This window comes from Rhinichthys klamathensis, unplaced genomic scaffold, assembly GCF_029890125.1.
Source record: "Rhinichthys klamathensis goyatoka isolate OS25496 unplaced genomic scaffold, OSU_Roscu_1.1 h1tg000004l_1, whole genome shotgun sequence".
NCBI lineage: Eukaryota > Metazoa > Chordata > Actinopteri > Cypriniformes > Leuciscidae > Rhinichthys > Rhinichthys klamathensis.
The window spans coordinates 5,320,538-5,337,500 of record NW_026606557.1 but is presented as its reverse complement, the minus strand read 5'-3'; the positions used below and the strand labels follow the sequence as shown (position 1 = coordinate 5,337,500).

Here is a 16,963-nt window from a genome sequence, read left to right as displayed (position 1 = left end):
ATGTGAAGTTACTGTCAAACACCTGAACTGGACAATAGAACGATTTTTACATGTCAAATGTGGCGTTTACACATGCTGGCGTGATTTTAGGCTGTTGTTTGTTGCTATGTGGTTGTTAGGGTGTTCTGGGCGATTGCTTTCCCATTTAAAAAAAAAACAAGTCTATGATATTGTGGTCTCAGGACCTGCGTCAGTCCCATTTGATGCATCATTCTATCACAAGCGATCATTTAAAGGAATAGTTCACCCAACAAATGAACATTATGTCTAGAACTAACCCTCGTGCTTAAGGGTTTGTTCAGATCCCTAACCCTAAATACACCTAAATGTAAAGGTACTCGATGGTTCCATGAAGAGCCTTTAACTTCCATGTAATCTTTCCATTGCACAAAATAGTGGAAAAAAAGGTTCTTTAGTTTTTAAAATGTTCTACACACTAAGAAAAAATGGTTTTGTTGACTGAAAGGTTTCTTTGAGAAAACCCAAAATGGTTCTTCTATGGCATTGCTGTGAAAAAAACAAACATTTAGAGTGTATGAGCAGTAAATAAAGCTGAAACCTGCTTTAGCAATGACCACTAATGAAATTAAAAGCACACGTATAAGAGGCACATTAAATTATTAGATGCTGTCACACATGATAAGATGAAAACAAAACATGTTGGAGGCGATAACACAGACTTCATGACAGTTGCAGAGACGGATTGCCCTAGTTCGTGTGTGTGTGTGTGTGTGTGTGTGTGTGTGTTGAGTGCAGGAGATGAAGGTGTCATATCAGAAATCTGCTGAAGGAAGAGCCAGCCAGGTCCACACATTATAGCCTCTAATCTGCACAGATATGATGATCCTGTCCGAAACGCAGCTGCTATGGCTAATCTGTCTCAATCCATCTGCCAAAAATGCCAAATTACCCAAATCACCACCTACTACACCCAGATCAAAGCAGACCAACTCTAAAATCCCTGAGCAACATTCATTCAGCAACTGACCGTAAGAGTGTATCGCATGAAACCTGTCTAGAACATTCCCGGCTCATACTTCACAAAATAAATAAGTGAGAAATTATATTTTTGAGATGTGATCGGGACATGTTTTTGTGACATTCACCACAAACTTTAAAGGGGGATAAAATGTTCTTGGAAAAAAAAAACCCACTGCAAACAGACACATTAAACATGATTGCAAAAATGGTTACAAAAATAACAATATATTTCATACAACCAGAGTTAACTGAGGATGAAACTACCTTGGGGGAAAGAAATTATGGGTGCAGGAAAAAAAAAATCTGGCGATATGTACGAACAAGTTGTGTTCATGATGTCAATTCAATAAAGTTTTACATAAATCTATAGCCAAATCATAGTGTGGGGGCCTAATCCATGCACGAACACATAATTTTGCATAATCAAACACTTACTGTCATAGTTGCAAGGTTTATCCCACAGACTTTGGTGCATCTTTGTATATATAGGGAGTCAGTATGTAAATCATACATGTACACATAATTGCAAGGGTTGGTGCTGTGCGCGCGTGTGTGTGTGTGTATGAGCGAGAGAGAAAGAAAGAGAGCGGATATTGCTGTGAGGGAAGGTGGCTCAGAGCCAGGGTTCAGTAATCACATCATCTTCTTTTATTAAATCTCACTGCACTGCTTCTGCGTTATTAAAATCTCCCAGCATTCCCCACAACCCACTCCCGCCACCCTCCCTCCCCGACACGCACGCACACCAATATTCACAATGATGAAATATGAGAAAACCAACAGGTAGCTGATAAAAACGTACACATCAGACCACTCGAACGCAAAAGAGAAAGCACAGGTGAGCAGCTAAACTGTTCAGTACTGACACATTTTACACTGACCCAATCATGTCACAGACGCACACTTGCGTATACGTAGGCTACTTGCTGGAAAACCAGCTTAACATGCAATGAACGCAATTCTCAAACATGAACAAAGTACTGAAATGATAATCGACTGGTGGCATGCAGGCTTTAATTGTCTAATTATGTTTGATTGCGTTGAGACACATCATCACGTCATTTAATGCTAATAAAACGACAAATGGTGTCATTGCACCCCATCAAATATTCTTTACCACTCTCCGCTGAATTCAGATGGTTACATTTATGGCTTATTAGTCATATGAAGAACACTTCAACAGGCTCATTAGAAAGAGTACTGTCTATCAAGGTTGCAATAAAGTAAAAATCACATTTCGTATGTGGTGAGAATAATGAGAATCAATTTTGTTTTTAGATGATCCTGTGGAAAACATGGGTGAAAAATACCGGTAATACTTTTCGATAAGTTTCCATTTGTCAACATTAGTTAACTACTTTTGTTAACTTGAACTAACAATGAATTCAAAGCATTTATTAATCTTAGTTAATATTAATTTCAATATTTACAAATACATGATTAAAATCAAAAGTTTTGTCTGTTAATATTATTGAACATACTAACAATGAACAGTTGTATTTGTATTAACTAACGTTAACAAAGATCAATAAGTCAAAGATTAATACAGGTCTACTGTAACAAATGTATTTTTAGTTCATGTTAGTTAAAGCATTAATGTTAACTGATGGGACCTTATTGTAAAGTGATACCAAAATACATTTTATGAGTGATAATTACTTTTGAAGGAAGTGAATTATCATTTCTCATGAGCTTGTCTTTTCTTGATTTGCACCAATAGAGAAATGTTCATGCTGTCATTGATTCTGTAATGAATGAAATATTCTAGATGTAGAGAAAGTAACTTTTGCCTAGACTATGTTACACTAATAAAAGTCATATTTTGAAGGGTCCAACCAGGCAATTTATTCATCCGCCATTTACTCGCCTTCATGACTTAACATGCGTCATCGTTTTCAAATACCTATGTTTTCACAGTCCACAAAACAGCTTTTTCAAATTTACCCACTTGGGAAAGCATTTTCAAAAAGCTCAGTTTTCGCAGGACAAAAATCACATCTCAGTGTGGACGGAAGGTCAAATCAGAGAGAAAAAGTTGTCTTTTTTGGGGTCTGTACAGTGAATGTCAATGGGGTCCAAAACAACTCTGAGGATTTTTTTTTTTTTAAATATCTTCTTTTTTGTTCCGTAGAAGAAACTAATTCACACAGCATCAGGGAACTGATGACAATTTTGTGGGGAACTATGCCTTCGACACATTTCCACTGTAGCAATGATGTCTCATTCCTCAAAAACATTTCCGAAAACCTACAAAATGCATGGTAATTCACTTTCCACTTGTCAACAGGCCAAAAACTGATTCATAACATGCCACCGTTACATCTTGCATAGAGCATTTCACTATTTCGAGACGATAATGCACCATTGATGTGCTGACGTACTTATTGTGATACACTTCCTGACTGACAGCGAGACCTGACCGTACATTACAAACACACACACACACACACGTCGGTTTCCAGCATCCCTCGTGTGTATGTGCGATGCTCAAGGGTTCAGGGACCGACAGGATCGATGTGTTGAGTTGTGTGAGGCGAGAGTGAGTCTGCGAGTGTGTGTGTGTGTGTGTGTGTGTGTTTGGATAAAACAGCTAATCCCCAGGCCACCAGAACGCAATATCCTGTCAGCCAGATTCTCATTTCCTGTCTCTCTGTGGCAGGGCGAGAAGAAAAAAAAAGACGCGTTGAGGGGGGACGGGGGATTCGTTGCCCCAGAAACAAGAGATACGGCAGCCCTGTTTGAGGATATCTATGGCATTCTTCCTATCTCTCCCCCTCCCGCTTTCATTTTTTTGCCGTTCTTCTTTTATTATCTCAGATTTAATAAAGCCAAGGCGAGCAGCTTGTTCTGCCATGAAACATTTATTAGCCGTCTGTAATGAAATTGTTGTGCGGGAGGCGAGGTGATGGAGACTCATCACGCATTATGCAAAAACAGTGGCAATATCACGAGAGGAGACACCTCGAGCTCATCTCTCCTCTTCCTCTGTCATCTTCCTCTCTCCACCTCTGTTTGTCACCTCCATGGCCTTCTGGCTTCCCCTGAGCTCTTCTCTTCCTCCATCATCCCCTTACAAGTCTGATACGTACGGTCTTAAAAATAAAGCTTCTTTATTGGAATTGATGGTTCCATAAAGAACCTTTAAAATCTATGGAATCTTTACATAGCACAAAAGGTTCTTGATAGTGGAGAAAGTTCCTCAGATTATTAAAATGTTCTTCACACCAAGAAAAAAAAAAACGGTTATTTTAAGAACTGTTGTTTGAAAGGTTCTTTGGTGGAACCCAAAATGGTTTTCCATGGTTTTCTTCAACCGGGGCTAATGGGAGCTTCAGGCGTAGAAAAACAAAAACTAATGTTCCTATAGCAATAATGCAGTCGAGAAAATATATTACTGAACACCTAATGAGCCTTAACTACCACAATGTGTATACAAAACATATTCACCAACAGGACTAAACACACGAGGTTCTGTATGTTTAAAACTAATACTCGGTTTGGGGTGGTCCAGTGCCATTGATCTTATGCTATGTTTACACGGAAACGATCTGAAGAGAAAACGCAAAAGTGGCGTTGCGTTATCACTTTTTATTCCGCGTTTAGACGAGCGTTATGGTTGGGAAATCCACGTGCATATGGTGACGCAAAAGTGTGTGAAATTCGATGTAGTATGCACTCCAGGCGGCTAGGCAGCAATGTGAAGCACTGCCACACAACAACACCAATATCTTAGAATATTTTGTACAACTGCTGAAAAGACTCTTGTATGTTTTTCAGAGCTGCTAGGGCAACTTGAAGGTCCGACGTATGGAAATAATCTGACATGTTGGTTGTTATTTTCCTGTACTGGCGCATGCCTGTGACGTAGACTTGTGCGCCACCGTGAGCAGATTTGTGTTTTTACCGTTTAGACGGGAACGCGACGGTGGAGCGTTTTTAAGATTTCCACTCTGGAGGGTGGTTTCACTTTTTTGCGTTTTTAAGCCCCCAAAACGCCGTTGCCGTGTAAACGAAAGGCACATCCGATAAAATATTTTTACGTTTTCACCCGGAATCGTTCTCGTGTTTAAGTTTAAGGCCCCGTCCACACTACTGCGTTTTCGTTTAAAAACGGAGACCTTTTGCTACGTTTGCACCTCCCGTCCAGACTAAAACGGAAAAAACGAAGACCTAAAACGGAGAAGTTTAGAAACGCCGCAGCTCCGTTTTGCGTTTTGAATCTCCGGAGGGCGTTTTAGTAAAGACGGGACAAAACGGAGGACTTTAGAAACGATGACGCAGAGGCTCACGCTCAGCTCCTCCCTGATTCGTCAGCCACCCATCACATGTCAATCCGTTTCCTGCTTACACCGGCACGCGCATGCCCAGTGTTGGTGAATCTGAATGGTCACGTGATCCGCGTTTTCAGGCGTTTTAATGTGGACGGAGATCAAAATACGCAGATAAAACGCTGGTGTGGACGAAGATCGTATTCGTTTTAATTCTCCGTTTTTTTTCTCCGAAAACGCAGTAGTGTGGACGGGGCCTAAAGCTGGATTTTTATATTTAGAAAATGGCTCGCCACCATGACTCTTGGGGTCACGATGCAGTTGCTAAAGTGTACTAAGTGGTTCGACACATTTCCACTGCTTCAATCTTTATCACATTGTGTCTGGTTGTATAGCCCACAATATAAGTATGGCCTTATTATTACCATTAACCAGCAAGCACCACTAACTAGCTTATTGACTCGGTAGCGAATCCAAGGTACGGTAACGTCCTCCATCAGAGCCCATGTGTCATATTCCTGTCTGACAGTGCAACAACTCTCTAACCACAACACAGCTTGTAGTCACGTCTAGGAACATAATTAGCAGCGTTCCCAATCAAGACCCCTCCACCCCCCCTCCCTGTTCCCACAGACACAAAGAGACAGCGAGCAACGAGATGATTAAGCGAAAATGTGGGATAAATGGAGAGATAAACTGATTGGTGTCATCACGGCTATAAATCTCAACAAGTAGGAAATGAAGTTTGGAACAGAAATATTATTAGAAATCAGACAGTGATGGACGAGCTGGAGACGAGATGCACGGGGAGGAAGAGAGACTGAGCAGAAGAACGTTTCTGTAACCATCAACCTAAAAGCTCATAATAATGACTCCGACTGAAGATTTTGGTAGAGTGTGCGACTGTAAATGCTGATTTCCATAGAAAAGAAATATTAGGTTGCTCTTTCAAAGTGCAGGAGACCTATAATTGAGAATTTACAAGCGGATGAAAGAGAAAGGGATTTTTTTTTTACAGTTGTTTTGGGTTTTAGGCGTTACGAAGTTAAATATTTAAAGTTCTTGTCATGAAAGTCTAGATGGCACAAGCTGATGGGTCTGCTTGCAATCACATCATTGTCTATAGGGCACAGCTGATTGGTTCCTGCTGTATCAGTAGCCAATGAGATCGCTGCTCAACCTTCAAATACTTGGTTAGCATTTGCCTTAGCAGTGGAGCGCGCTTTCAGAAACCCTGCACCTTCCCCAGCTCCACCTGTATAGATCTGCTACGGCTAATTCAAGTACGCTGTATTGGCAGCAGCAGCAGTGTAGCATATCTATTTTACCAAGACCAAATATATCAACATTGTCATTTCCATTACCATGCCAAACACTCATTACATGGGATGTTTTCAAACTAAAATCGTGTTAACACACACATATTGTTTACATCTGAAATAGTGAGTAGTTTAACATTTATGGATTGCACTTACACTTCCCTCACTGTAAAACAGTTTTTATGAAATGGAGGGACAAGTGGAAATAAACTTTTGTGTTAATTAACATTATGCCACAAATTCTGTCGACTGAATCCAAATATTCCAGATCCGAAATGAACTTGAATCCGAAATATTAGTAGCATCAAGTATGTAAGTATCAACTTTGTCTCAAATGTTATTTCCTAAAAAAAATCTTATAGAATATCAATATTGAATAAAAATTTGAATATAAATCTACGATTTTTGATATTTTGCCACAGTTTAGGACATTTTTGAGAAATTCTCAAAAGCACACATGATAATCTGGGTTATCCTCCTAGCATCTCTTTACACACTGGGGGCTGTTTTCGTTCTGTTTCCCACCCCGCAGAGTGATCTATTAAACTTGGGGTGTCTTAAATATCCACTCCCCTGTCTCGACTCTGAAAGGCCTCCAAGACCTTCGCTTGTCTAATTTTCTGCCAGGGATCCAGGCACCGTACCCTGGGGCTGAGAACCTTTATTGGTCTGGGACTGGTTTCACTTGGTTGGGCTGCACGTGCTTTATCTATGGCTGTGTGGTGTCGAAGTCAGCCAGGAAGACGATGATGGAGAGTATTTGACCATTTCAGGGGCATATGTGGGTTTAATGAATAGGGGTTTGGCTTTGAGTTTGCTTTCGGAAAGTGTGTAGGTGTTGCTGGAATGATTGAGAAATGAATAGTAAATGAGAGTCTGATTTCTGATAGCAAGAACTTCAGGGACTGGAGACCGAATGGATGCAATCTTAAGGAAGGAAAGTTAAATATAAGTAGGTTCGGAAGGAGCCTAATCATTCAGTCCAGTCAATCATAATTTCTAGCCGTCCCAGTGACAATTCTTCCGGCATCTCCTTCTCTTCTCAGAGCTCGAGTCCAACCTCTGGATCAAGCCTCCTTCGAGGACAGCAAGCCAAGCTATCAGGACTGGATGAACAGGCGAACTCGTGAAATAAATATAATCATTTGTGATCTAAAAATGGATGCTCTTTGCATGTTTGTTACATTACTGTGTGCATTATTCCAAGTTAAATTATTTTTGTTAGTAATCTTTTATTAAAAAGTCCTTTGAAACAAATCCCTTTTACAACCCCTTTTCTCAATCATTACATTTTGGTATTTTACGTCAACTTTTGATGATCCAATTAAAGTCGGCTATTTACTAAATGCATGTAAATGTTGATCTTGTTGATCATAGACGCGTTTGATTTTTTACTTGTATTTCTCTCTGGTGACGTTTGCAGAACTTCTCCAATCACTTTGTCCACTTAAACTCCACCTCTTTCTTACAATCGACTCACATTCAGATCTCCCTTCATCCAATCAACAACCGATGGATAGAGCCAAGTGCCCAACCTCCTTTTTTCTCTTTTCCGATAAACCGTTTCACTCGGAGACACGGCACAATACGGAAGTATTTTCACTTGTAAACGCATATTATGAAACTAAAATGTGTTGTCAGTGCTGTTTAAGGGACCATTTCTACCTCAACTAACTTTTATTGGCATTATGATTCAGTTATTTTAAATAACATTTTCTAAGTCATTTTTACAGTAGAATGTTAGCACAAGAAAGCTTCTTTTTTTGTTGTTGCCCAAATTCCTTCTTTTTTTTTTTACACCATCAAAGATTCCTTGGCACCCCAAAAAATGGAGCACACACCTGCTGTAGACCGAGCAGGGGTAAAGAGGCAGGTGTGTGCTGACGGACAGACCGCAGAGAACACAAGGAGACATTGTTGTGGATTCACTCAAGGTCAGCCGCACAAGAGTGTGCCAAGTTTCCTCCACAAATACACCACATACCACACGCTGCAGCCTCAATATCCACAAATAACATCTGCAAACCAAACCTTTCCCTGTACTTTTCTTACTTTCTTGGCATATGGGATGAGATGAGAGAAAGTTAAGTCTTTAAAGAGGCCATAAGATGCTTTTTTATGCTTTTCCTTTTCCTTTAGTGTGGACTGTATCTGATTGTGCATGTATCAGATCTGCAAAGTCATAACGCTCATAGTCTCCCAGAAAGAGGTTTATTCACTATGTAACAGAGAACCATTGATCCAGACCTGCCTAAAACGCCTCGATCCTACTTTCGCAAACGTCTACACTGTAAAAAAAATCCCGTTGTTTTTACGGAAAAAAAACTGGCAGCTGTGGTTACCAGAACTTTACCGTCAAAAATACGGTATCAACGGTTTTGGTTTTACAGTCTTAACGTAAAATGTACAGTATTAAACCGTAATTCATTATCTGACATAATGATAATTTACCAACCTATTGAAGTATTAATATCTGTTAAAATCACGATCATTTTTTACAGTGTACGCCACAATGTGACATGTTAGCATAATGCCCGCCCATAGGCATATGGAAAGAAAGAAGGCGAGGCTTCAGTGATGTCGCCATGTTGTGGCATGTGCGTTTCCCGTACAGCGTTGTAACTCACTGATTAATTACCGTAGTTCGATGCATCCTTGAAGAAACTAACCAACTATGACTGTTTCTGAAACGTAGTACTCTCTTACCTCGTAGTAATGGTCGCACCTCTGTCATTTTGAACAACAGTGGTTCAGCAAGTAATAATAACTTCTGCTGATTAATCTACTCAAGATATCAGAGAGGCTGCTGTAACAAACATGTATTTCCATGTCATTTTGCTGACTCGGGATCAAACCGATACGGTAAAACCAACGAAATTAATAACTGTGGGTTTACAGTTGCTTTAGAAGCCATGGAAGCTGAGGTTCGCGCTTATGGTAAAGGGGTGTTCCATTTCTGACACAGGCTTGAAATCTTTGACCGATCACAAACCATGGGGTCAGCTGGCCAATCAGGGCATGCTGTGGGCTTTTCGGAAGGAGGGGCTTTTTTCTGAACTCAATCAGAGCGTTTCAGACAGACTGGGAATAGAGGTGCTGCAATAAAAAATAATATGTCTTTTGGACATTAACACCCAGTAAACAAAATAATGACCTTTTAAAATAGCATCTTATGACTCCTTTAAAGGAAAATCCACCATTTCAGAATAGTGGAAAAAGTCTGTCTGATGATACAAATTATCAAGCTCATGGGAATAACAGTACCAGCCTACAGTTTTACCGTGCTACGATCCCAGAACAACCTTCTCATTTGTAATCGTTGATCACTTTTACCCTCATTATGACATCCTCGCTGCAAGCCCTTATGCACAACGATTATCAAATCTATTGTCCCATTTTTCTTCAACGGTGTCAAGAAAAGCAATGTCAGTTAATATGGTAAATTTCATACCCTGGAACAGTCCTGGATCTCAGGTGATCTATCTTTCCAAGAACATATAGAATTATTTCATATTCCCTTTGGGAATTCTTCCACCTTACTTTTCCATCTTCTTTCATTCTCTCCTGTCCTTCTTGTTTCTTTCTGTTGGCCTCCAGATGTCAGCAACAGAGGGAGTGTCCACACTTCTCAGCAGTGTCTGACACTTCTCATAACAGTGATAACAGGCCACAAAATCGCCCTTCAACTGTCCGCACTCCTGGTGATGTCACTGACGAATTATGGTTGCTCGGAATCTCCCTCTGACCCAAACAGATACAGACTGATTCCTCCGAGAAAAATGTCAATTCTGTCTTTATTCACTTATCTGAAGTCATTCCAATGACTTGGAATATAGTGCACGAATCATATGAACTGCTTTAATGGTTCATCAGGTTTCCTCTTTTGTTTTCTACAGAATTTTGGGTTTGGAATAATATGAGTGTGAGTAAAAGACTACGTACCGGTATACGTGCACTCAAATAATCCGTTTATAATCAGACTAATGGCCCAATTGGACTTTAAAAGCCTTCATGTCGGTGTATGAATGAGTGAGTCAATGGGTGAATGTGAGGCAATATGTAAAGCGCTTTGGTGGCCACTGGGTCTGTGAAAGCGCTATATAAATGCAGTCCATTTACCATGTAAACACCTTGATTGGTCTGATTGAGTTTGATCTGAATGAAAGTGAAAGGTATGATGGGATTGAAAGTGTTGGTATAGACCTAAAATAATCCAATCATAAGGAAAACATTAAGCATGTAAACACTTGATTCTGACTTTTTTCTCAATCAGATTTACAAAATACAGTGCCCTGATGTGTGTATGTATACATCTTATGAACGTGCATGTGCGTCTGACGTCTTACAAGTCAGTGGAGGAGAAAAAAAGGTCTTACGGTCTTACGGACATACATCATTGTCCTTTCTTTCCTCCTCTCTTTTTCATCATGTCAAAAATGGCAATTGTACTCGCCATATCTCCAGTGACATTATCACGGCGACTTTCTCCATGCTAATACATCAACTAAACGTACCACCAATATTTAAAGCAGAGCTCTCTAAAGTCACAGCTCCTCCAAAACACATGAACGCACGCAGCAAGAGTATCTGCAAAGAGACGCCGTTAAACTACCTCATGCCTCAAAGCACACAACATTACAATAATAATGAAAGTAAACAACTTAAACCGCTCTGAATTGTACCACCTGACTGCTGCAGATTCATTTCGGCGTTGATGATGCTGCCGTTTGTTTGACGTGTCATGACAAATCGAGTCCTCCCTCGAAATCGGGTCTCTATCAACCAGTTGATGATTATACTATATTATACATGTACTATATCAATTTTTAAAATATGTATAGCTTACTACATAATTTGAACTTAATTTCTTTCCCTCGATAAACTGTTAATTAATAAATAACAACCTATTAAGTGAATATCACTGGATTATTGTTATAACTGAAATATTTGGACATGTTACACATAATTTAACACATAATTACATTAAAAATACATGTGCAAATAAGCTATCAGGCTAATCGGGTATCTGTATGCTATGCTATAAGCTAATCAATGGTCATATTAACGTAGTTCAAACAGCATTTATCATAACATGATTTTAAAAGATTTGCAGGCGCTAAAGAGAGTACCTATTAAAAGTAATTTGAGCCAATGGGATCGCTTGGGGTCCTAACGGAGACCTGATTTTAAGGGAACTCTGCATAGCATGAAACGCACTGATGCCGTGTGATGTCTGCGTGAGCAGGTGCGCGGAGGTATGGACATACATGTTGTATTCGGACCGAATGCAACACTGTAAAAAAATTGCTGTAGTTATGCAGCTGTTTCCCAGTAACTTACTGTAGATTTAAATTGATGTATATTTACTGGCAACAGTTTGTTCAAAGTTAAATGAACATTAAACATTAACAAGTCTTTGTCTTTACAGAATAAAATGATAAAATAACAATCTAATGCAAAGCATTCTGGGAACCAGAAATCTTCATCATCAACCTTTTTCTGTTTTTTTTTCCCCTTCAGATTTTGGTTCCCAGAATGCTTTGCATGAGGCTGTTATTTTAGTTTTATTCTGTAAAGATAAAGACTTGTTAATGTTTAATGTTCATTTAACTTTGAACAAACTGTTGCCAGTAAATAACCTCAATTTAAAACAGTAAGTTACTGGCAAGCAGCTGCCAGTAATACTGTAATTTCTACAGATTTTTTTTTTACAGTGAATGATTGGACAAACATGTTTTGGTCCAAAGGCTTCCACAGAAGATATGTACATGTTTCAATATTTAGACCACTTCTATTATAGATTGCTATCAGGACGTGAAGAGCGTTTCAACCAGTATAACAAAAGGTCTACCCAACCTTACATTTGCTAAAGGAAATGTGTTATATTCCACAATAACATCACAGCACGATCAGACTAAACACACTTTTATAGAGAGCTCGAGGAATGTTCTGGTGCACTACATGTCGACCTACAGACAGTACCCCGAAAATGGGATGCTTTTCCAAACTAGGACTTTGATTCAGTGTATAGAGGCGCAGGATGCAGATCGAACTGTGTCTTACTTCTCATAGTCATGCTTGCAGTAAAGCAAGCGGTCCCGGCAGTAGCAGGTCCCACTCAGCGCGCTGCGACACACCGCACACTTGACACACGTCTCATGCCAGGACAGTTCATTGACGCGCAGGAGGAAGCGGTCGGCGATGGGAGACTCGCACCCTGCACACACCTCGCCTCCTCCCACATGCTCTGATGGAGAAGAACAGCACAGGTGTCAGATGACAGGACACAAACAAATGTGCCACGAGAGACTCAATACACACACATTACAGCATCCATAGGTAAAGATTAAGTAATGATACCCGGATATTAAAACAAAGCTTTGTGTTCTTTAATATGTTGTGGGTTCATTAGGCAGAGTATTCACCGTAAGGCGTGGCAGAGGGGGCCTGCTGAAGACATGATTGGTTTTCTTCTGTTTTCATTCCGTTCCTTCCGTCTTTTGAGTGCTGACTGAAGGCCAACAACGTAACAAAGAAAACTCACATATGGAGAGTGCAATCAGATGCGGTTATATGAAATTATTGTGAGCTGCTTGTAACTGCTCATTGTAATTGTCACATTTTATTCATTATATTTACATGTACTGTGAGTAAAATGCACACACAGTGATTTAAAGTGTTACTTTGAAGATATTTATATGATTGCAGTATAATGTGTGAGGAAACAGAGCATCATTCGTTTCATTAGCAAAAGACTAAATCATGTCCGGTGTGGGTTCGTTTTTAATGTGCACTGAAATACATTCGAAATTTTAGTTACAAAAAAAGGGGTTTAGGGTAAAAATTGGTTGACTGTAAGTTACCATACCATTATAAAATGAAAAATATAATATTTAAAAATACATGTAATTGTATTGTAAATACACTGTAATAGATGTATGTGTGTATGATAAACATAGCATATAGATGTGAAATATATAGCCTTAAAAAATAATACTTTCTTGGAACAATATTGCTGAAATTATATAAGTAAAAAGTGTCTTATAATGTAGGGGATATTCCCTTCAGGAAGGATAGGCTACATCACATTTGTCATCACATTTAAATTTGTCAGTTACATTAAAAAAAATCGTATTTTGTTATGATTATGTATAAAGGGGTGCTTTATGTTGCATTGTGTGACGTTTAATTAATGTTTACTGCAATATTTTAGACATATGTTTAACACTGAAGGTGTTTTGTGTGTGTCAGTAATGTTACCAATGCTCAGGATTGCTGGAGAAGACAGTTTTGTTGACCTTTAAGTCACTGTTATTTTCAGTAGGTTTTACACAAAAAATATATATTAATATAAATATATATATAAAAATAGGCCAATATGTTAGTATATAGCCTACCAACACTAGCCTATATGGTTTAAAGACATATAAGGTCAAGAAGAGCTATAAATGTAATCTAAATGCTTGGAACAATGCCAAGTTCTGCGTCGACGCTGCCATGCTTTTTTATTTTAGGCTACCGGTATGTAGGGTACATTTATTTATTTACAGTGTATAGGCCTACTCTTTTCTCTAATTTGTTTGGTGCATGTTTTGTTTTTTTGTCTCACTGCTCAACATGTGTTCGGGAGCTCGTGCAGGTGAAGCGTCCGGTGGAGAAGGCGCGCGGCTTCGGTAGCGACTGGATACACTCGCAAACGCTTTGCTATTTGGCAAAAAGAAACAATAGAAAAAAAAAAAAAATCAAGTCTTTTCCGGTCTAAAGCCGTCGCACTCATATTTCAATCAATAACCCATACCGGTTGTCGTTAATGCTATGATTATTGTACTTTAGAATTAAAAGGCGTCGAGATTTACACTAAATTAATCTGATGTCTGCAAAACGTCAGAAAAATAGGGAAATCAAAATCCTATTTTTTTGTAGGCTATTTCGTTGTGTTTAATTGATTTTAGAATATTGTAGTTATATTTTTTTGTTGGTGTTTAAAAAATATATTATTATAAATCACCATCATTCTGTTTATTTCTGCCTAACACCCATTTCCCTGACAATTGAAAAGTTGCATTTTCCCCATGGCTGAAATCACATGCACACGCTGCGTGTCTGATCTCCTTCCCCATTAATAATGCAGTTAATTGCATGAGATGATTATTAAAAATACAGGAGTTAATCGCGGGTCATCAGTCTCACTACTCTGTCTCATTGAGGAATAATCACTCTGTGATAGGCTATTCGCGTTTGCCTGCAACGTGTCAGCATTTTTATTTTTACGAAGGCCTAGCTATAAATGTGATCAAACTCTGTAGAATGTATTTTAATAGCCTAGGCTACTGTCTGTTAAATGTACGTAGGCTATAGCCTAACTTTTGTCGTATGAGAACAGGATATTTTGGTTTAATTGCTGCGATCTAGGCCTAAATGTCTAATAGTTTGACAGAAAAAATAAACTAATGACTCAAAGTATTTTACTAAGCCGATAAACAATTATTATTTTACGACATAATAATTGACGCAAGTTGATAGGCTATTGGTGACATCGTTTGATAGGCCTATTTTGATAGCGTCCATTTAATTTGGTAAAGTTTAGTTTTAATTTACAATCGAAGATGGTCCATGACATGAGAGCTGTTCTGTGATGTGATAGCGTAAATACGAACAATATCGATTTTTTGTTAATGAGTGAAAAAGCGGCGCTTGATTATGAAGTCAATTTTATATATTTTTTTTTTACTCGAAACCAAATAATTTACAAACTTACGGAAACCAAAACGTGATTGACTGACGTATAGGCTAGCCTATATCTATAACATGTGCTCAATTTTTAAACAAGTTTTAAAAACCCATGTTTTAGGCTATATTGTCTAGGTAGGCTACCAAATAAAAAAAAATAAGCTAATGAAAAATATGTCCTTGCGGGGAGTTTAAATATATATATATATATTTAGTAAATGTTAGATTTAAAATTCAGACTCTTTAATTTTTCATATTTTCTGGCCTGAGCTGAACTCATAAAATAGCTGTAAGAGAGAAGTTTCTTTACCTTTGCCAAGTGTTTGACAGTTTTACTAAATTCGTACACGGTAGGTCTATTAACTACCACGAATATGTTAGAGGCAAATTAATAAATTCATTATTCGAATAAAAACTTGAGCATTTCTGTAAAATGTAAAGCGTAGTGGAAAATTGGCTAGGCTGTGTTAAAAGTGTTTATTAAAGCCGTGCAGGTTTCTCTGTGAACAGTGAAAGAGCCGACAGAGAAAAGTTCAAGTCTATCATTTGTGTCATTCTGTAGAGCAGGTGATGCTCAGATGTGTCTCGTGCGCTTACCTTGCGCTGAAACACACTCCTCCAGAGATTTCTTTTGGTAACATCAAAATACCTTTGAAGAAGAGGACGGGCAACAGTGCATCAAAAGCCAAACTTTGGTGTTAGCTATAGTCCAGAATACACGCAGTGGCGCAAAAGCATCGCCAGACTGTGTGTGACGTTCAGGCGCGCGCTTTATGTGATGATGGAGTGAAGACTCGGGCTGCGCGCGCACAATCAATGACTGCTGAAGGAGGGGTGCAAGAAGAAGAAAACACGGGCATTTACAAAGTAGAAGAGACCTATTGTATCTGGCAACGAGTATCTCGCCGTTTTCCCTTCAGAGAAATAGTTTATTGTCTGAATGACAGGCTGTTTTAAATGAAAAGATTGGTAAATTCCATACATCATAGTCATAGGCAATAGCTATAATAATCTCAGATTTTATGTAGCTATGTAGCCTAAAGAACAATAGACTTGAGATGAAAGACATATTTTTGTACATAGCCTATTGGCCCAATGAAAGTTACAAACAAATTGGTGTTCAAGTTGTGAGTGAACTTGTCATTTTACGGTTGAAAACGGATGAAAGCCAACAGGCTAATTATCAAAAGTGTCATTTGTTCTCGTAGTCTCTATATGCCTAAATGAAATAAGATAATCGTGTAGCCCTACATATACATTCCGAGAGTGCTTTTAACACAAAATCAATGACAGAAGCATGAATTTGTAAAATAGCTCAAGGGCTACAGTAGGGAAATGCTTAATACAGGCAAATTTCACAAAACAATGGCTAGTATGGAAGTTAAAGTCATTTTTGAGGTAATTAATATGCCCAATTATCCCTAGAGCATGTCATCAAATGTAATGCAGGTCCATACGCGTCGCGTCTGCCATCTAGTGGCGCCAGCGTATTACATCATATGTACAGGCTAAAGTAAACTCAAGTAATCTGAATTGACAATTAGCATGATAAGCGGTAAGGTCCTGATGTGGTCTAAATAATAACGTAGAATAAAATGTTCTTCTAATGGACACAAAAGATATTTTGAAGAATGTCAGTAAATGTATTGTCGAATGTCAGTTTTA

General features: G+C 38.7%; 1 protein-coding gene across 1 annotated transcript in view; it reads right to left on the bottom strand.

The window, feature by feature from the left end:
• Nucleotides 1-16,094, bottom strand: part of lmx1al (LIM homeobox transcription factor 1, alpha-like) — a 22,253-nt gene extending 6,159 nt beyond the window's left edge. Inside the window, exons 1-3 of the mRNA XM_056252466.1 lie at nt 15,896-16,094; nt 12,994-13,079; nt 12,632-12,815 (exon numbers count right to left, since the gene is read on the bottom strand). Of these exons, the coding sequence (XP_056108441.1) occupies nt 12,632-12,815; nt 12,994-13,079; nt 15,896-15,939 (314 nt within the window). The 5' untranslated portion in view covers nt 15,940-16,094. The remainder of the gene's footprint in view (nt 1-12,631; nt 12,816-12,993; nt 13,080-15,895) is intronic.
• Nucleotides 16,095-16,963: the final 869 nt, after the last annotated feature.